Source organism: Pan paniscus, chromosome 16, assembly GCF_029289425.2.
Source record: "Pan paniscus chromosome 16, NHGRI_mPanPan1-v2.0_pri, whole genome shotgun sequence".
NCBI classification, from domain to species: domain Eukaryota; kingdom Metazoa; phylum Chordata; class Mammalia; order Primates; family Hominidae; genus Pan; species Pan paniscus.
The window spans coordinates 21,729,980-21,750,621 of record NC_073265.2 but is presented as its reverse complement, the minus strand read 5'-3'; the positions used below and the strand labels follow the sequence as shown (position 1 = coordinate 21,750,621).

The 20,642-nt window shown below is 40.2% G+C and overlaps 1 protein-coding gene and 1 non-coding gene across 5 annotated transcripts in view; one reads left to right on the top strand and one right to left on the bottom strand.

The window, feature by feature from the left end:
• FMN1 (formin 1) overlaps nt 1-20,642 on the top strand; it is a 431,150-nt gene that overhangs the window by 220,832 nt on the left and 189,676 nt on the right. For all 4 annotated transcript variants that reach the window (XM_055098140.2, XM_063596522.1, XM_034938470.3 and 1 more), the window contains 2 exons: nt 4,028-4,809; nt 9,258-9,408. In XM_055098140.2, the coding sequence (XP_054954115.2) occupies nt 4,028-4,809; nt 9,258-9,408 (933 nt within the window). The remainder of the gene's footprint in view (nt 1-4,027; nt 4,810-9,257; nt 9,409-20,642) is intronic.
• On the bottom strand, nt 2,720-2,784 carry LOC112437347 (small nucleolar RNA SNORD77). The gene has a single exon (XR_003025970.1). It is a non-coding gene; the product is annotated as a small nucleolar RNA SNORD77 (small nucleolar RNA).

Below are 20,642 nucleotides of genomic sequence, written 5' to 3'. Positions count from 1 at the left end.
TATTGGTGTATGGTACATGGAAATTCATTGTTTTCCTTCTTATTTGGTCATTCTCCGTATCAGTGAATACAGTATGTGAGGAACCCATTCATGGAGTCTGTGCCTGGTAATCTGCCCCCTACCTTGAGTGTTTGCAACAGAGGAAGGGTATTGGAAGAGGACAGTATTTGCAAAGACCCAGATGCATGAAAGAGCATGGACCTGTTTAGGAAACTGGAATCCAGGGCATATCTGGGGAAGAGACAAAAGCCAATAGTGGAGAAGTTGGTCAGAAAACAGATCAGAAGAGCTGTTGATGTGTGTGTGCTAAAAAGTTAATGTTAGTCTGCAAGTAAAGCTAATTATTGAAGAGATTTTAAGGACTAGGGATCTGCATTTATTATTATTTTTTTTTTTTTCAAAATCTTCTTGGAACCAAAGTGGCTGAATTTGAGTCAAGAAAATGCTCATTGCCTTTGTCCAGTGAAAGATTGAGGTGGTGGGGGTGACAAGAGAAATCAATAACACTTGACAAATAGCATGTTGAGGATGAGAGAGAGCAAGAAATTCAGCATGACATCAGGTTTCTGGATGTGCCGACTGGAGGTGATGAGGCATTAATAGTGAGGAGGAATTTCAGAGGAGGAACACATTGGGGTTCGGCAACAATGAGTTCACTTTCCAACCTGTTGGATCTGAGGCAGCCGGTTAAATATTTAAGTAGATTAATCCAGAGGATACTTGGAAATATGATCTCAAGGTACCAAGTTAGAAGGTACTCACCTGGTGTCATTTATATGAGTATATGAGATCATCTAGAAAGATTGTATAGTGTGAGAAGGAGAAAAATGGCAAGGAAGATGCCAAGAGAACCACACTTAAGGATGAATGAGTCTACAGTTTGACTAGGGACAGCAGAGAAGTAGGAGAACAAAAGGAGAGAGGTGGAATCGAGTTCAGGGAAGCAGAATTTCAATGCTTGTGCAACAGTCAACTCTTAACAAATGTGGCAGAGAGGTCAAAATCACTGAAAAGTGCTGATTGAATGCAACAGTCAAATCATGGAGTTTCAATAGGATAGGGGGGATGAAAGCCAGTGATTGAGTGAAAGTGAATGAATGACAAAAAGAAAGCATGGGTCGAGTGCTTTTTTCAAAAAAGTTCTGCTGCGAAGGAAAAGAGGTAGGGTTGGAAAGTGCCATAGCTAAAGGAATTTAAGAAGGATTTTGGTATGTCTACTTTTGCTTTAGAAGCATAGAGCATGTAGACAGTAGAGGGCATGGGGGTGGGAAGCGTACCCAGAGCCAAGAGCAAGCTAATGGGGCCACTGGGCTCTGATCTGCCAGGCATTAGAGAGAGAATAATAATGACGGCAAACTGAAATAGCACTTACTATGCTGCAAACACTCTTCTGTATTTTCTTTTACATATATTAATTTGCCTCCCTGGCATATCTGCTCTGTCAGGTACATTTTATTATCCCCATTTTGCTTACAAAAAAACTGAGGTACAGAGAGGTGAACTTAACTGCCCAATTTGTGTTCTGCCCACTACACTAAACAAATGCCTTACCTCAGAGCTGCTAAAATGATATATAGCTTTACATGTCAGCTTCAACAGATTTAGAAGATCGTTGATAGAGTGGTAGAAAGAAGAGGAGGTGGGGCCAGGGCTTTTGCTCTAGATACAAGATTTCATCTTGGGGAGTTTATAATCTGATAGGGGAGGCAGAAACTCAATAAGTTCACCAAAAATATTTCCCTTATTAGGGAAAGTTTCACCATGCAGTATGTCTTTGAAACTCTTTCATATCATTAAGAAGTTGAGGATTGAGTAAAATTATTGCTTCTTGAATATTTGATTATTAATCTTGAAAGAAGGTTTACTTAAGAATAACAGCTGAGAGTTAGTTTGTTGTGACAGAACCGAACTAGTCATTAGAATGAAATTAAAATGTGGGTAATTCAGGGTGGGAATCAGGGCTAAGATGTGGGTGGAAGTGGACAGGAAAGAAAGAGAGAAATGAAGATGGAAATGATACGATGTTGAAACAAAGATTATGTCGATCTCACAGTTGAGTGAAGCTCGAAATTACTTTTAGGTAATCCGTAGTAGAACTCACAGAAGGCTGGGTAAACTTTGGTATTTGCAGTACTTTGCTTATCCTGATTGCTTGAGCTTTTCCTAGTTTTATGCCTGTCCCTCTACAAAGGTAGCATTGTCTGAAAATTTTAAAAAATAATTAGGAATTTGTTAGTCTCTTGCTCTGCTATTAGCATTAGCAACAGAAACTAACAGTAAGATTTATCCAAACGTTTCTGTGTTCCAGGCATAATGCCTACTATTTTATATGAAGTATCTCATTTTACCTTTATAAAAGTCCTAGAGATGGCTCACTATTATTTATACTTTACACTTGAAGAAACTCAGGCTTAGGGACACAGTGTTCCCTGTCTAAGGTCATAGAACTCGCAAGTGCCTAAGCCAAGACGTGAACCAGGTGGTGTGACTCCAAACTCAGGCACTCAGCACTCTGCACTGCACAAGAAATAGACGGTGTCCTGAGCTAGCCACTTCCCTCAGAGTTGGCTCAGACCATGTCCACATATGAGAAGATGAGCCTTCGAAAAACTTTGTCTTTCAGTTCTCCTGACTATAGCTCTTGAGGGGTTTGCTCTTGAGAATGAATATTAGAGAAAAGTTGAACCTAGTAAAAAATAGAAGTTATCTTTTTTTTTTTAACACCAGACAAATGGTAGATCTCTTCATAATTCAATCTGCTGAACTATGCAAACATCATAGTATAAAAGTTATCTCAATGAAGGTAGATGAGCTTCCTGTGTTTATACCTTTCCCTCCAAGGCTGTTAAAATATTTCTTTACTTTTTCAATGCAAAAGGGAGCTGTACTTGTCCATGCTTTAGGTGTTCTAGATATTTGTGCTGAAATTATAGTGAAGAGAGGCTTGATAAGGGAGGCTCTTGGGACAGTGACAGTGACAGTGGATATAACTATCCCAGTGATTTTTATCCATCCATTGCTTCTAAGGTATATACTTCCTGGGCTACCTGCTGGGATACAGATAGAAAGACAATACTGTCACCAGTTTCATCTTGTGGAGTTTATAATCTGATGGGGGAGGCAGAAATTAAATAAATTGATGAAAAATATTTAATTACTGTTAAACTGGATTTTGAAAACTCTAATAAAATTCTAAATTTGCTTTCCAATTAACTGTAATAGGATGAATAGCTTTGAATACTGAGGAACGGGCTGGTTAATGACTGCGAGTACACTAGCTCTGTGCTAATAAGTGTACAATTACAGACTCAGTGCATTAAAATAACTGAGGCAATAAGCATTAAAAAGGCTACTGTCTTATATACTTTAAAGTGCTGTGTAAATAGAAGAAAATGGCGTACTATAATATCTTCATTATTTATGTTCTCTGTTGCTTATTTATTGCTATATTATGAAACAGACACAAATACTGATCTTGGGCTGCTTTTATAAGGAAACTTTAAAAAAGTAAGTTATCGTGGCTTCTTCCCTTGCTTTCTGTGTCTGCTGTATTGTCCTGGAAACTCAGTGAAAGAGACATTCTGGAAGACTGGGAGAACAGCTTTAAGCCAGAGGAGCTCTAAACCTATTTTTTTCTTTATAGTTTTCTTTTTTGAAACCAAACCGAAAAGTTGTAAAACAGATAGATATTCAAGCATGTCCAAAGCTTTATTAAAAGTTATGTGTTTGATATGCAAATTGGGTAAGAGTTCTTAAGTAACAGATGTACTTTAAGCCTTAATCCATGAAAATTATCTCCCGTGAGCTCAGGCTGGGTGAAATTGTGCTTTGACTCCTGCCTGTTTAGGTCCCTGGAAAATTCAGAGTGCAATTTACACCTTTATGGATTCTTAAAAGAATGTCTCTGTATTTCCCTACATTTATATGGGCCATGCTACAGTGGCACCGTGATGGTATTATTGAGTTTCTAAATTCTTATGTTTGTTCTTAAACTCATTACTTTCTTTCCCTCTGAATTTTCCTATAGGCCCAGTTTGAACTTCGGGCATTTCATATCCGGGGCGAGCATGCAATGATAACAGCGAGACTAGAAGAAACCATTGAAAATCTGAAACACGAGCTAGAACACAGATGGCGAGGGGGTTGTGAAGAGAGGAAAGATGTGTGCATTTCCACCGATGATGACTGCCCTCCAAAGACCTTCAGAAATGTGTGCGTCCAGACAGACAGAGAGACCTTCCTCAAGCCCTGTGAAGGTGAAAGCAAGACAACCAGAAGTAATCAATTAGTACCCAAAAAGCTGAATATCTCCTCTTTAAGCCAGCTCTCACCCCCAAATGACCACAAAGACATCCATGCAGCACTCCAGCCAATGGAAGGCATGGCATCAAATCAGCAGAAGGCATTGCCTCCGCCTCCCGCACCGCCCTTGCCAGCATCCATCCCTCCCCCTCCGCCCCTCCCCTCAGGACTTGGATCTTTGTCTCCCGCACCTCCAATGCCACCTGTGAGTGCTGGGCCACCGCCACCACCTCCGCCGCCACCTCCACCGCCACCTCTACCTCCACCTTCAAGTGCTGGACCTCCACCGCCCCCACCCCCACCCCCACTTCCTAACTCCCCTGCCCCACCCAACCCTGGAGGGCCTCCTCCTGCTCCACCACCCCCAGGACTTGCACCGCCACCTCCCCCTGGACTCTTCTTTGGACTTGGCTCTTCTTCCAGTCAATGTCCTCGAAAACCAGCCATCGAGCCCAGTTGTCCCATGAAGCCTTTATATTGGACTAGGATACAAATAAGTGATAGGAGGTAAGTTCTCCCCTATCCCATTCTCAGCATGTGAATTCCTAGGATTTGGCCCAAGTGATATTTTATTCTTACCGGGTCAATATCTCCATAGTGTAGCACCCATTATCAAGTGTGATACAGTGAATGCTTGGATAAACAAGGTTGGGATGTTTGGGGAGATTGTCTCCATCAGGGCCTCTCCGTATTTGAAGATGCTGGGAGAAACCATGTGTTTCAGTGTCAGGTTTTTTTCCAAGGCAAATGTTCCATTTTATAGACTAGACAAGAGTCCGGATCTAAGCCAGGGCTTTCCCCAACATCGCTACAATTGATTAGTAATCATAAAGAATTGAACCTGATTTCCATACTGTAGGTTCACTGAGGATTTTTAGAATTCTTTTTACTGTCTTGTTTTTAAATGCTATAATCAACCCTATAATCTAGATATTTAACAGAAATGGGTGTTCTTCAGTTTTTGTTAAAAGAATGAGACATGGCTAAGTTATTAGTTCTTTAGATCAGAGGAGAGTCTTAAAATACAAACTCTCTCTGCTTGAACTCTATTTCTTTTAACTGCTAAGTACTCCCACATCTTCCTTTATGTCTTGATGCCCTTCAGAGAAAGTGTCAGTATGTGGATAGCTGAAAGCATCTTCCATTTGTATAGATTGTTAAGCTGGGTTTGTAAAGCAGCAAGATATAGTTGCTTGGAAACATCCATTCAAACAGATTTGAGTGTGATTTGTTCTGCCTTATTTCTGAGCCTGGAAGGAGGACAGTGAAAGAGATCTTAAGTTGTCTCTTGACCACTTTCTCCTTTAAAGTTTGTTTGTAAAGGACAGCAAATATAGGACACATTTTACAACTTTTCCCAAGTCATGTGGTAATGCATTCTTCAATTTATATAACACTTTGCTTAGGGAAGGCAGGATATGAAACAAAATAACACACAACTCACAATGATAAAACAACCAGAAATCCCTGTGGAGGAGTGGGGAATACCCTAAAACTAAGCATATGTGCTTCATATTTTCCCCTTTCCTCTCACCAAAAAATAAGGGCCAAGAGTTTGTTTTTGGAACATCCTGATACTTCTTTTTTACAAAATTCAATTATACTTTGTAATTTCCCAAATGAATGGTTCATAAAAAAGTGAGATGATCCTGTGATAGCTTCTGCCATTAACTAAAGTACTAGTATTCCCTTTTTCCCAATAAAGACTCAGACATTTCCTAAAAAATCATTTCCCAGAATATTTATTTTGAGTCGTGTTTCCTTATTAGTGTTCTCAAATTAGTGCAAAGCCATTCCAGGGCAATAGCTCCCACCTGTAAGCCCTGGACGAGTGTGTCCGACAGCACGGGGAGCTGTTCCACACCTGTGTCCCACTAGCCTGCCTTCACTTCCTTCCCTGAGAGACTTCATGAGCAACAGGTAACTGTGGACCACAGCAGCCATCAAAGAGTCCCACTGGGAGATGTGGGCCCTTCACCCACGACCAAGGGAAAGCTGGAGACAATCATTGTCTACATTGTTTCCTCCTTATGTAGTTGGCCATTTGGAGAAGAAAAGCAATTGAATACTGAAGGTCTCACTGGTTTCATCATAAATCTAGGGCTTTACTTTTGAGCAAAATGAAAAGTAGATGAATAGGACATCAAGAGAGCCCTGCTTGGTGTGCATTTGAACCTGAAACATAACACGGGGGGCTGCCCCTCTATGATGTGTTAAGACTGCAACACGGGCACTTCCTGGTGGCACCATATATTCAAGTTCTTTTATTATGGGTCCCTCCAACTTTTTGTAGCTATTAGCACTACTGCTTTTAAATGAAAATGACTCAAAGAGCCTGTGGAGTATTTGCTTAGGAGCAAAAGTGCAATTATTTGGGATACCTTCTCATAAAGGAGGCAAAATCATATTTTAATATTTTGTGCAACTAGAGGAGTAAGTAGTTTATATAATGATTGCATCATAAATGTTGGTCTTGCTCTTCTGGGAAGCCAGAAACAAAATGTGAATTTTCAGCATTATGTGTACACTGCCTCTCATCTACCTAAATTGCTTTTGACTCCTGGTATGAACTGATTTTTTTTCTTTTGACGTTTTGCCTTCTTGGGTGTCTGTTTTGTGATTTCTAGAATAAGCAAGAGACACTTAAGGAAAAATAAATCCTCATCTAACTACCTTTTCAGCTTCTTAGTAAGTTTCTCATTTTTCCTCCTCCTCTTTCTCTCTCTCTCCCCCTGCCTTCCTTTTGAGCTAGAATTGTATGTTCAGTGGTCAGTTGACCACCATGGCAGGTCATTCGTTGGGAAGCACGTCCTTATTATTGCCCTACCAAATGCTGGCTGTCCCAAAATCACTGAGAGGCAGTGTTCCAAAATTCTTTCATTCAGTATTGGAAATACCTTTCCCGTAGAAATAGTGTTGTAAATGGTGATCAGGTGCTTAAACTGATCACCGTTGACTCCCAAAGCCAATTTACTCCAGAATATAAGTGAATTATAATACTAGTTACACTGGCCTGAACTCAGAGTCTGTGGGGCTAGAGCCAAGCAGGTGCAGGAAGTGGGCATGGGGCTGAGCAGTTGGCCTGACACAGCGCATCACCTCACTCTAGACGTCACCCCTTAGCTGCCCAGAACCTTCCCAGGGCCCAGACCAGTGGCCCTTAACATGCCGCATGCTCACTCCAGAATTCCCAGCTGACTTCCTTCTTCAAGATCCTACTTCTCCCCCCTCTCCCCCAGCACCACAGAGATAAGCACTTAACATCAGTGGTGCTTATGTTTCAAGTTGAAGTTAAGTGAGTAGCAGAGGGGTGTGGCTGAGAGAGGAACACATACATGGATGTACTTCACTGGAAATGTTCTAGCCCTTGGGTTGGGTAATGGTTTCCCAGGTGTTCATTCTATTGTTATACTTTATAACTTCCATATGTCATACTATTACATGGTTCAACTATTGGCAAAATCATAATTTAAAAAATAAAAAGTAGAGGAGAGAAGAGGTGAATGTGGCCAAAACCAAAATGTCATATATCATGGGAAAGGCAGATCTATTGCGAAGTGTGAACACGCAGACCTGAGGAGCCAGGGCTGCCAACTGTTTTAAATACCAAAATCACATGTAGTATTAAAAAATTCTGTGGACCATTCCATGTAATAATAGTTATCTTTTTAGTTTTCATTGAGAAAATATGTATGGAAATAAAGCTATATACTTTTAGATGTTATGGATTGTAACATATACATACGTTTGATAAACAATAAGTATATAGATGAAATTTGTGGGCATTTATAGTATTATTATTATTTTTGAGATGGACTCTTGTTCTGTTACTCAGACTGGAGTGCAGTGGCACAATCTCAGTTCATTGCAACCTCCGCCTCCCGGGTTCAAGCAATTCTCCTGCCTCAGCCTCCCAAGTAGCTAGGATTACAGGCACCCACGACCACGCCCAGCTAATTTTTTGTATTTTTTAGTAGAGATGGGGTTTCACCATGTTGGCCAGGCTGGTCTTGAACTCCTGACCCCAAGTGATCTGCCCACCTCAGCCTCCCAAAGTGCTTGGATTACAGGTGTGAGCTACCATGCCTGACCACTAAACATTAATAGTGTTTGAAATTAAGGTAAGAAAGTAAACATTTGGGAGATGTGTTCTGACTGAGGGAACCCTGAGGAGTGACCACTGGAGTCAGCTCACGGAGGCTGTTCTGTTACGCCTGATTCTCAACAGCTTTTCTTTCTTCCCTTCAAAACTAGGGTGCCCCTGTTTCTGGAAGACGAAACAGCCCAGTTTCCCTATGGCTACTTTAGTTGATATCCCATGAGGTGCAATGGAGGAGGTTTTTGGTTGGTTTTTGTTGTTAGTATTGTTTAGGGGACTGAGATACTATGAATCATGTATTTTAAAATAGGCACAGCCTGTTTACATATTAAGGACGCTGCACTGAGTTTACCTGCATGAATCCTAAAAACTGTATTTAAAAGTAGTTGAAAAAATCCAAAGAGGAGGCAGGTCTTTACTTCGGTACTCCATTTTCAGTCTCCTTCAGAATTAGCCTGTCACAGTCTCAAATTGGTTATCTTTTCAGCCTTTATATGATGCCCATTTTTACACATCATGGAAATGCCACAGACTGAGGGAGGAGCAGCTTGGGTGCCCCCAGGAATCCGAATCCCAGGATTTCTAGTCCTAAGGAGTTTCTGTAGAGCTCTATCTTTGATCGTACCTAATGACAATTACTTTTTTGGAAATACGTCTGTGTGTGTTTTAATGTTCTATAGTATATTTTGACTTTAACAAATGCGTAACATAAAAAAGCTTTTCTCCAAGCGTTATTAGAGTTTTATGTGTTTTTTTAGAAAAATGAAATTAAAAAATGGATTAGAGAAAGATTTCATTGTATTACATTCCCTCCTGTTTTGGTTCTTATGGTTAACTTGTCATTTTCTCTTTTAAGCCAAAGTGCTACACCAACCTTATGGGACTCCTTAGAAGAACCTGACATTCGGGACCCCAGTGAATTTGAGTATTTATTCTCCAAAGACACAACTCAACAGAAGAAAAAACCTCTGTCAGAGACTTATGAGAAAAAAAACAAGGTCAAAAAGGTACCGAGTGATTATGGCAAAGCTGTAATTATATATTATACAGGGAAATGGTATATATATGTGTGTGTGTGTATATATATATATATATATATATATCTCGTATATACACACATACCTATACATATATGTGTGTGTATCATAGGAATTTATTACATATTCTGTGTGTGTGTGTGTGTGTGTGTGATTCATGGGAATTCATTACATGCTGTTGGTGCTTTCCCTGGTTTCATGAAATGTTTCAGAAGGTTTTGAGTGGCAGATGGCAAAGGGAGCCACTAGTTCATGAAATCTGTGCTTGCTATTTTGGCCATATCTTCTGAATTTTCAAAATTTAATCTGGACTTTTTCAGCCATCAATTCTGTTGAAATAAAAATAAAATTTAATTTGTAGTTAGTGAAAGTAGTCTACAGGTTATATGGAAAATAGGTTTTATTTATAAATTCATTCATTTAACAAGTATTTCCTAGGGGTTTACTGTGCTAGGCATTTGTTCCAGGCCTGCACTGTCCAGTATGGTAACGTGGCTATTAAATAATGAAATTAAATAAAATAATTTAGTTCTTTAATGGGACTAACCACCTTCTTTTTTTTTTCTTCTTTTTATTTATTTATTTATTATTATACTTTAAGTTTTAGGGTACATGTGCACAATGTGCAGGTTAGTTACATATGTATACATGTGCCATGCTGGTGCGCTGCACCCACTAACGCGTCATCTAGCATTAGGTATATCTCCCAGTGCTATCCCTCCCCCCTCCCCCCACCCCACAACAGTCCCCAGAGTGTGATGTTCCCCTTCCTGTGTCCATGTGTTCGCATTGTTCAGTATCCACCTATGAGTGAGAATATGCGGTGTTTGGTTTTTTGTTCTTGTGATAGTTTACTGAGAATGATGATTTCCAATTTCATCCATGTCCCTACAAAGGACGTGAACTCATCATTTTTTATGGCTGCATAGTATTCCATGGTGTATATGTGCCACATTTTCTTAATCCAGTCTATCATTGTTGGACATTTGGGTTGGTTCCAAGTCTTTGCTGTTGTGAATAATGCCGCAATAAACATACGTGTGCATGTGTCTTTATAGCAGCATGATTTATAGTCTTTTGGGTATATACCCAGTAATGGGATGGCTGGGTCAAATGGTATTTCTAGTTCTAGATCCCTGAGGAATCGCCATACTGACTTCCACAATGGTTGAACTAGTTTACAGTCCCACCAACAGTGTAAAAGTGTTCCTGTTTCTCCACATGCTCTCCAGCACCTGTTGTTTCCTGACTTTTTAATGATTGCCATTCTAACTGGTGTGAGATGGTATCTCATTGTGGTTTTGATTTGCATTTCTCTGATGGCCAGTGATGATGAGCATTTTTTCATGTGTTTTTTGGCTGCATAAATGTCTTCTTTTGAGAAGTGTCTGTTCATGTCCTTCGCCCACTTTTTGATGGGGTTGTTTGTTTTTTTCTTGTAAATTTATTTGAGTTCATTATAGATTCTGGATATTAGCCCTTTGTCAGATGAGTAGGTTGCGAAAATTTTCTCCCATTTTGTAGGTTGCCTGTTCACTCTGATGGTAGTTTCTTTTGCTGTGCAGAAGCTCTTTAGTTTAATTAGATCCCATTTGTCAATTTTGTCTTTTATTGCCATTGCTTTTGGTGTTTTAGACATGAAGTCCTTGCCCATGCCTATGTCCTGAATGGTAATGCCTAGGTTTTCTTCTAGGGTTTTTATGGTTTTAGGTCTAACATGTAAGTCTTTAATCCATCTTGAATTGATCTTTGTATAAGGTGTAAGGAAGGGATCCAGTTTCAGCTTTCTACATATGGCTAGCCAGTTTTCGACTTTCCAATTTTGTTCTTATGCCTAGTGCCTGCTGTATTGGATAGCACAGATGTAAAACATTTCCATTGTATAAAAAGCTCTGTTGGACAGCACTGTCTTAAGCATTGGTATGTGTTGAGGGCAAAAAATAAAAGTAAAATAATAATAATAAAAATAATAATAATAATAAATCCTTGCCCTGTGGAGCTTATATTAACAAACACTAAACATAAACCCTGTTAATCACATAGTAGTGCAGGGGAAGGAGGGTCGACTTTAGTAGGGTGGGGGTGAGGTCTGCAATTTTAAATGGGGTGTTCAGGGTAAACCTCATTATGACGGTGGCTTCTGAGTAGTAACTCAAGGACTCAAAAACTTGAGAGGCACCAGCTTTCCGTAAGAGACTGAGTTTAGGACTGTCAGGCAGTCAGAGACAATCATGAGGATGAATCACAGCTCTGCCACACATTGACTGTGAGATCTGAGGCAACGGTACTAGGTCCTTTCACTCTCTGTGTCTGGGTCCCTGCACCATAGCCTGAGATGATATCTGCTCATAATGTTCTCTAAGTAATTATTCAATGGGGTAATCCATGTATCTGGCTCAGCATAGTGCCTGGCTCACTGTCAGTGCTCAACATATGATAGCTGCTCTTGTTTTTGCTGCTGTTACTACCACGGCTACCATTTCCCTGTTTTAGTGGGTTTTTGTTTGGTTGGTTAGTTTTTCTTATTTTTAATAGTAGCAGAAATGGTGTTGAGGAAAAAGTATAGTACTCTGTGTTGCTATTGACTTGCTGTGTGAGCTTGGGCTGGTTGTCTTCCTTGTTGTATTTTCCCTTCTCTATAAAAAAGGATTACAGGCCGGGTACGGTGGCTCATGCCTATAATCCTAGCACTTTGGGAGGCTGAGGTAGGTGAATCAGCTGAGGTCAGGAGTTCGACACCAGCCTGGCCAATTTCGGGAAACCCCGTCTCTACTAAAAACACAAATATTAGCCAGGTGTGGTGGCGGGCGCCTGTGATCTCAGCTACTTGGGAGGCTGAGGCAGGAGAATCGCTTTAACCCAGGAGGCAGAGGTTGCAGTGAGCTGAGATTGCCGCATTGCACCCCAGCCTGGGCAACAAGAGCAAAACTCCGCCCAAAAAAAAAAAAAAAAAGATGAACAATATCTGAATCTACCTGACCCACCAGTATGTTGTGAAATTCACATCTAAGCAGGTTTGAGGCAGTGTTTTGAAAAGTATGTAATATTGAATGATACCATCAACCCTGCCTTTTTTTTTTTTTTTTTTTTGAGACGGAGTCTCACTCTTGTCATCTAGGCGGGAGTGCAATGGTGTGATCTCGGCTCACTGCAACCTCTGCCTCTGGGGTTCAAGCAATTATCCTGCTTCAGCCTCCCGAGTAGCTAGGATTACAGGCATGCACCACCATGCCCGGCTAATTTTGTATTTTTAGTAGAGACAGGTTTTCACCAAGTTGGCCAGGTTGGTCTCGAACTTCTGACCTCAGGTGATCCGCCCACCTCACCTTCCCAAAATGCTGGGATTACAGGCGTGAGCCACGGTGCCAGGCTACGTTTCCTTGTTAAATTACATCATGGGGTTCATCATCAGTTCATTTCTCAAGTAATGTAATGATTATGAAATTAGCTGCAAATTACAGGGGAAAAAAGGAAAATGTCTGAATTCAGTTTTCTGTTAATCAAATCAGATTTTCCCACTGACTTCAATTACTGATAAAAATCATGATCAAAATGTTTCTCAAGGTCACTGTAATTGTCTTGTCTTGAGAAAAATATCCAAAGAAGTATTAAAGGAAAATTTTAAAAGGTTATATTGCATGGAACAATTTGAATTTTTCTAATAAATTGGCTCTGTGACCCCACCCAAATCTCACGTCAAATTGTACCCACGTGTCTAGGAGGGACCTGGTGGGAGGCGATTAAATCATGGGGGTGGATTTCCCTTTTTGTTCTCCTGATAGTGAATGAGTTCTCACGAGATTTGGTTGTTCCATAAGTATCTGGTGCCGCTCTCACCCCACCCTCTCTCTCCTGCTGCCATGTTGGTAGTATCTTTATAGCAGTGTGAAAATGGATTAATACAAATAGTAAGTTCCAGACAAATCCGGGCAAAAAAAGGTCAGCTGATTTACATAGAATGTATTCCCATGCAATTAGATTCATATGAGATGGAGGTAAGCCTGCTTTGTAGCCAGGCTGGCTTTTTAAATGCCATCTATAGAAACAGAAGACTTGTTTCTACCTGAATGGCAAAAGGAAAATCTCTATATTCCAAAGCCAACTTCAGTTTGCCTCTTTCAGGAAGGCTTGCCTGAACTAACCAGAATCTCCTCTGAATGCTTTCTTATGCAGGATCATATTAAATTTACTTTTGTTCTTTATTGCTTCTTAGATTGCTATTACTCTTTTTGTTTCTCTCCAGATGCTTGAAAACATGTTATTTACTCATAGAACTATTCACTTCTGTTTTGGTGAATGAATATTTGTTTTTAAAACATCAAAGCATTTGGTCATTTATTATTTCTTTTCTTATAATAGTTTGCCTGTTCAACAAAGGAGTTTAAGGCAGTTAGTACTTGATACATTTATTTTGTTTCTCTGTCTGAGGGGGAAAATAACACTTCATTTAAACTCTTTAAGTTTTCTGAACAGGGTGGTTGCCATTGCCCCATGGAATCCGTGCACTTGTGTAGTGCTTGCTTTTCTCTGTAAGTGGAGGCAAAAAATGGGGTCTACTGGGCTTTGTGGTAATATGCAGCTTAGAGTTTTCTGTGAGCTTTGTGTCCTACCTTAGAGCTGAGGTTTTAAGTTTTAAAGAAAATAGCAAGCTGAATTGATGCCAGAAAACTCCAAACCTACCTCCTATAATCTTTCCTCCATGCCTGTGGCCAGATTTCCAACATCAAGATGGATCCTTTGGTCTCTTCTGAGAGTCAGATGTTTGTTTTCTTTCCTCTTGAAAATGAAAGTGGTTTTAGAGGTGGTGAGCAGCTGAGGAGTTTCAGCATTGAAGGCCAACTCCTTCAGCTGGATCATGGAATGGTTCCCATATGAGAAGACCAGGAGGATACTTGCCAAATAGGTCTTTTTATAATGACTGAACAAGAGAAAGTGCTGGGTACATTACTGGATTTCAAAATCCAGGATTCTGAATCTTGGCTATAGGGCTTCAGCCAGCATTGAAACGTGAATATGAATGTCTTTTTTTTTTTTTTTGAGACAGAGTTTCACTGTTGTCGCCCAGGCTGGAGTGCAATGGTGCGATCTCGGCTCACTGCAACCCCCACCACCCAGGTTCAAGCCGATTGTCCTGCCTCAGCCTCCCAAGTAGCTACGATTACAGGCACCCACCAACATGCCCAGATAATTTTTATATTTTTAGTAAAGACGGGCTTTCACCACATTGTCCAGGCCAGTCTCAAACTTCTGACCTCAGGTGATCCACCTGCCTTGGCCTCCCAAAGTGCTGGGATTACAGGCGTGAGCCACTGCACCCGGCCATGAATATCCCTTAAATAGAGCTGGTCTTCATCCCTCAGCACATTTCACGTTTGTATTTCAGAATTAATGGACAGAATGATGAAGAGTCTGTGGAACTCAGGTACTAATTTCTAGCTTCAACTACTAAAATAGTATTTAAATTTCATATCACTGGCACTTGTTTAAGCCTATGTATGTATGTATGTATGTATATCTTCTCAAACTAGGCAGGGATCCTGTTCTGTAATATCATGTAGTCTAGGAATTAGAAGAAATCTTACCCATCATCTTAGTTCTCTCATATGGCACATAAGAAACTAAGACTGAGAAAGATAAAGTGACTTGTAGGGGTTTGTACACTTTTAACTGGGAAGACATTGATGATGATGAACACTTGTTCATCAGCATGTGTCTGCATTTCCCCTTTATTTAAATGGTAACTTGCCACCTTGATGATAGTATCAACTTTTATTGGGGTGATTTATTTGAAGTTTATGAATGAGAGTAGCCATTATTAAAAACATCAACAAAATATAGCCACACTTCTGCATATCCAAAGTATTTCCTACATTGTGTAATTATCCATGGTTTTCTTCAGAGTCTTCCAATAGGAAGCCAAATCTTTGAGTAAAAAGATGTGCTTTCTATGTAACTCCAGCAAAAGGCATATATAGATTTGCAGCTGGTGTTTTTCTTTGACCTTATCAATTCCATTTAAAATATTAGCTATAATAAAATAAATTTATTACTAATTATTACAAATTTCTATTGCATACTTAGGTAGGTGCCATTCTCATTTGTGATACTAGACCACTCTGCCACGACAAACATGGCAGTAACCAAATTAAGAACCAGAGCTCAAGATACCAGCTCTCAATGGAACCACCACCACTTGCTACTATCTCTTATTTTTTTCTTTCATAACATTCAGAAAAAGTCATTTAACCTTCTCACACTGATTTCTTCTCTACAAAACTGGGAATAACACCCTCTTAATATGGTTATTATAAGGATAATATGAAATTATAAGAGTACGTTAAGTATTCTTTGCATTAATCTCTTAGTTTATGAACTAATGTGAAAGCTTTGGAAAGAAATTCTTAAACATCTTTGATTCCCAAGGTTTTTAAGGTCTTAAAGCATTAATGTGTCAATTCCTAAAACTATTTGCAAATGGGAATCTCTAGGTTATTCTTGTTTGTTGATATTCATGGAAGTATCCCACAACTTCCGTTAGTGATACATTCGGACATCTAGTAGTTCATGTCGTGTTTGTATAGTCTCCTTTCACTGAAAGATAGTTTCCCCTGTCAATATGTCATATTTACACTGTCTCTAAGTGACATTTGTTCCTGAGCAAGGTAGGTCAGCACCTTGACAAGGAGCCAGAAATCCACCTTCATTGTCTGTGATTCTTTCTCCTGGTTCCTGTAAAAAAAAAAAAAAAAAAAAAAAAAAAAAAAAAAAGAACTGCTCTGATAAACTTTCCAGTTGTGGTTTAAACTTGCCCAACGACATTCTGAAAATCAGCATGATCTGCCAATATTCCTCCTTTTTTGAGATGCCATGATCTGACTAAATTATAAATCATCTCTGTTTGTTTCCTCTTCTGTAAGATATGTAAAAGCATTCCTCTCTCCCCCTCTCCCTCTCTGTCTCTGTCTTTTTAATAGATATTTCTTAAGAATTAATGAGATAATGGCTATTCCCCAAACACTTTGGGGGAAGGGGGTTGTGATGGTTCAGCAGACACTAGTCTGTTGAAATTTTGTGGTGCCAAAAGCCTTCAGCATTGATTGTAATTTGGTCACTTTGGCAAGGATCATAGCTGTAATTCTCAAATCCCAGACTTTGTGTCTCAGTTTATTGGGGAGGGGAGAAGGGTGGAAGAAGAACATTGTTTGGAAGCCTGAACATAAATTTATAGGGTTTTCATAACCTGTTGCTTTCCAAGTTTATATTATTTCAGCTTTGGTGTACAAAGATAATTTCTCTGGGCTCCCTTGGTGTAAGGTATGTGCGTTAGTTTTTTTATATGGGGGTGGTGATAAGTTTGTCTACCCCTTTACGTTTTTCACGTGTTGACAACTGAGCAATGGGGTTAGGGATTATCATCTATAGAAGTGAGTGAAATAACTTGCCCATGTGTTGATTGTACTAATATATGACCTGGGGGCCTAAACTAGCGCTCTGTCCCAATTTCCTGAGTGATATCTGGAACGATCAGGGCTTTCCTGTTCTTCAGTTTAAGGACTCCTGACTGGCCACATTTACTGAAAGGAAACAGGAGCTCCATGACAGGCACCAGTTTACAAAAATTCCACCTTGTAAATTTTATTTGGAAATGAGACAGCCCCAAAAGTTGTATGTTTATTTTATTTGCTCATTTTTTTTTTTAAAAAAAAAGGGTGGTTAGGACTTGTCAAATATGAATATCAATGATTCTTTCAGAATGTTGCATCTGAGTATTATTCTTGGAGTTCAACCATGCTTCTCTTGTTGGCTGTTAAACAGTAACTTGATCTGGATTTGTGTCTCCAGCCAGCTGCATTTAGGATGCTCTTTTCCTACCCCACACCACAAGAGGGCACCTTAGAATGCTGAGATACAAAGATAAAAGTCGCATGGATCCTAGAACCCCGAGAACAGGAACCTGAAAGAGAGTAACTGCCCCCAGCTCTCTCTTTAGTCTTTTTATATTTCTGTTGTGGACCATGAGGCCAAATTTCACAGCAAATTACCCACACAGAGTATTGGGAGTCAATTGCATATTAGAAAGAGTTGAAGGTATTAGCAGAATAAAAATCATTAGTAGCCATGGTTCCAGTGCTTAGAATGAATGATTGCAGTATAAAAATATATGGAATATTAGAGTTAGCCTCTTTGGGACTGGTTCTGGAATTCCTTTCTCACCACACACACAGACACATGCGCGTGCGCGCACACACACACACGCACACACATATTTAAAATCTTCCATATCGGAAGAGAGTGAAAAGCAAAAGTTTATTTGAATGTAGATTTGGGGTTATCTGTTTGGAAAACACAAAAAAGTACAGGATATGCTATGAGAGAACCATTCTAAATATTTGTGCTTTAAAAAATATTTATCTTCTCGTTGAGGAAAGTTTTGAAGTCTCACCTATATTTTCCTGAATCTCATTCATTTATCCTCAATCCAGGCTGTTTTCTGAGATTCTGTTATGGGGTTGGAGCTAGACAACAGGATGAGGCTGAGCGCCTGTGCTTGGGACCTTGATGGTGATAGTGAGTCCTCTGGCCTTCAGTTCCAAGCTAGAAGTATGTGAAGATGTAGCAAGAATAGGGAAAGATCATATATGTATACTTTGGTTGCAAGTCCAGGTCACATGGATGCTTTTGAAGGTGAACTTGTAAGTGCTTTACAAAATACACACATCTCCCATGTACGTGATAGTCAGAACAGCCCCTGCACATGCCCTCACAGGCACATGCTTAATATGAACAGAGAAGTCTCAATGACCTTGGATTTATTTGATGTCATTCAAGTGGAGATTAAAAAATAAAGATATCACTAGTAGTGCCACTGCTAAATGAGGAATTTTGGTTAAGTGCCTGTCATATATGAACTAATTTGATCTTCAAAAACCCAGTGAGACGGTTCCTATTATTGTTCCTGTTTTATACATGAGAAAACTGGAGCTTAGAGGGGTTGGGCAACTTGCGTAGTACCACATAGTTCTAAAGAGCAAAAGAATGTTTCCAGCAACAGCCCCACAGCTTATTTTTTTGTTTGTTTTGAGACAAAAAGTCTCACTCTGTCGCCTAGTCACTGCAACCTCCACCTCTCAGGTTCATCAAGCAATTCTCATGCCTCAGCCTCCAGAATAGCTGGGACTACAGGCACACGCTACCATGCCTGGCTAATTTTTCTATTTTTAGTAGAGATGGGGTTTCACCATGTTGGCCAGGCTAGTCTCCAACTCCTGACCTCAAGTGATCCGCCCACCTTGACCTCCCAAAGTGCTGGGATTACAGGCGTGAGCCACCGTGCCCAGCCTTGTGTTGTTAATTACTTGATAAATGGGCATTCGTCTGCATTTAACTGCAAGTTCTGACTTTAAATTCACTTGGCCAAGCCTGAATTTTATTTTTTGGTCATTGTACAGTGAAAAAAGTGCCAGCTTTGGTGTCAGTAAACATAATTTCTGATTCTGACTCTGACCCTAACCAAATATCGAATCCCAAACAAGTCCTTTAAATTCTCCGATCTCAGGTTTCTCATCTGTCAAAAGATAAACTTTAATTATTATGAATTCCAAGGATCTGGTCATTACTTCTTTGCAGATGAAGACACTCAAGATCTGCCAACTTTCATTTTATTTTTAGAAGGCAGATAGATGAGGGTATCACACATTGAGCAATATCTTAGCGCTCAGATCCAGGCCTAATCAGATGGATAGAGCTGTCTCAAACCATCAGTAGCATATTGTATGAGCCATAGGTACATGGGGGTTCAGGAAATAATTGTTCTGATTTTAATAATCCCCCAAATGTAAGGTATATATATTGGAGAGTTATTTTTAAACAAACCAAGTTTTTTATGTAGTGGGGGTATTGAAGTACTGGAAATATGGTAGAGAAAACTGCAGTGGAAATTAGCAGCCAGAGATCTCGTCTTGAAGGTAACTATTAGTTGTCGTAGTTGTTGTATGTCCAGTCATGTAACCCCTCTGACCTTAACTTCTATACCTAACATGGCATCTGGAGTGAAAATTTGCAAATATGCTTTCCAGATGCAAAATCTCAGAACTTAGCTGAATGTGGATACGTTTCCACATACATTTTTAAACTGAGTGTGTGTAAGATTGAAACAGTGAATTTAGATTTTTACCTAGTCAATGAGTGGCATGGAATGTACTGCAAACCAGACTCAAACCACAATGTTCCCACCTTCCGGTATACAGTATTCTCTCTTTGCAGTTGTCCTTACATAACAGAAATGCATTTGGCGGCAGCAGCCAGTGGTGGAACTAGCCAGCCCCCGTTGTGCTGGGGTGGCCCTCCACCATTTTTTCCTCCGTCTCCTAGCAGAGTTTCTACGGTCCAGAGGCCTGGAGCTCAGGTTACACCAGACAAAACTGTCCACTTACTTCCTAGGATAGTCTGGCTGGACCCCAGTGCTATGGCCACACTTCCAATTTTTGATAAAATACTTTTGACCCAGAGCTTCATTTCATTTAGACCTGACCTGATTTCCCTCCAGCTGAGGCTAATTTGCATGGCTGTAAACACGGACCTTACAAAGCTCACCAACTGTGATAAAAGCAAAGGAAATCTGAGACCATTGGAAATTCAAAAATCTGCCTTCTGTATCCCAGCCTGACTCTGAGTTACGCCTCAGCCCAGGAGGCTTCCTGTGTGCAGCAGCTAAAAAAATGTTATTCTGATTGATCTGATTAGGGCAGCAAGGTTAGCCATGGTCAATTTACAAAGACAGTGTGAGAAGAAATCATGTGTGTCGTCATGTTATGGGTCAGCGAGGCCCCTGCCAGAAGTTACGAAAAGCCACAGCTCTGCCAGGACCATTATCAGATCTCCTAGGTGGGGTACAAATGGGATTGGAGGTTTAGGGGGCCCCTCCAGTGGAGTGAATGACAAAAGGGATTGGACTGTGAAGAGCGGGTGAATCAAATCATGCTCGCTCGCTTCCAGCTGGATTTCTTAGCCGCCAAGCCCCTTACATGTGAGTGGGAGAGCCTGGGAGTTCCCCAGTACGGTGTGGGGAGGACTGCCTTTAGCTTCTCACTGCAAGGGAAAGAAGAGGGTGGAAAAGCTAATTTGACACGGACGTGAGGCTCTACATTGACCCACAGAAGCAGCCAGATGGAACCTATTGGGCATTTTGATCCCTCCCTTCGCCA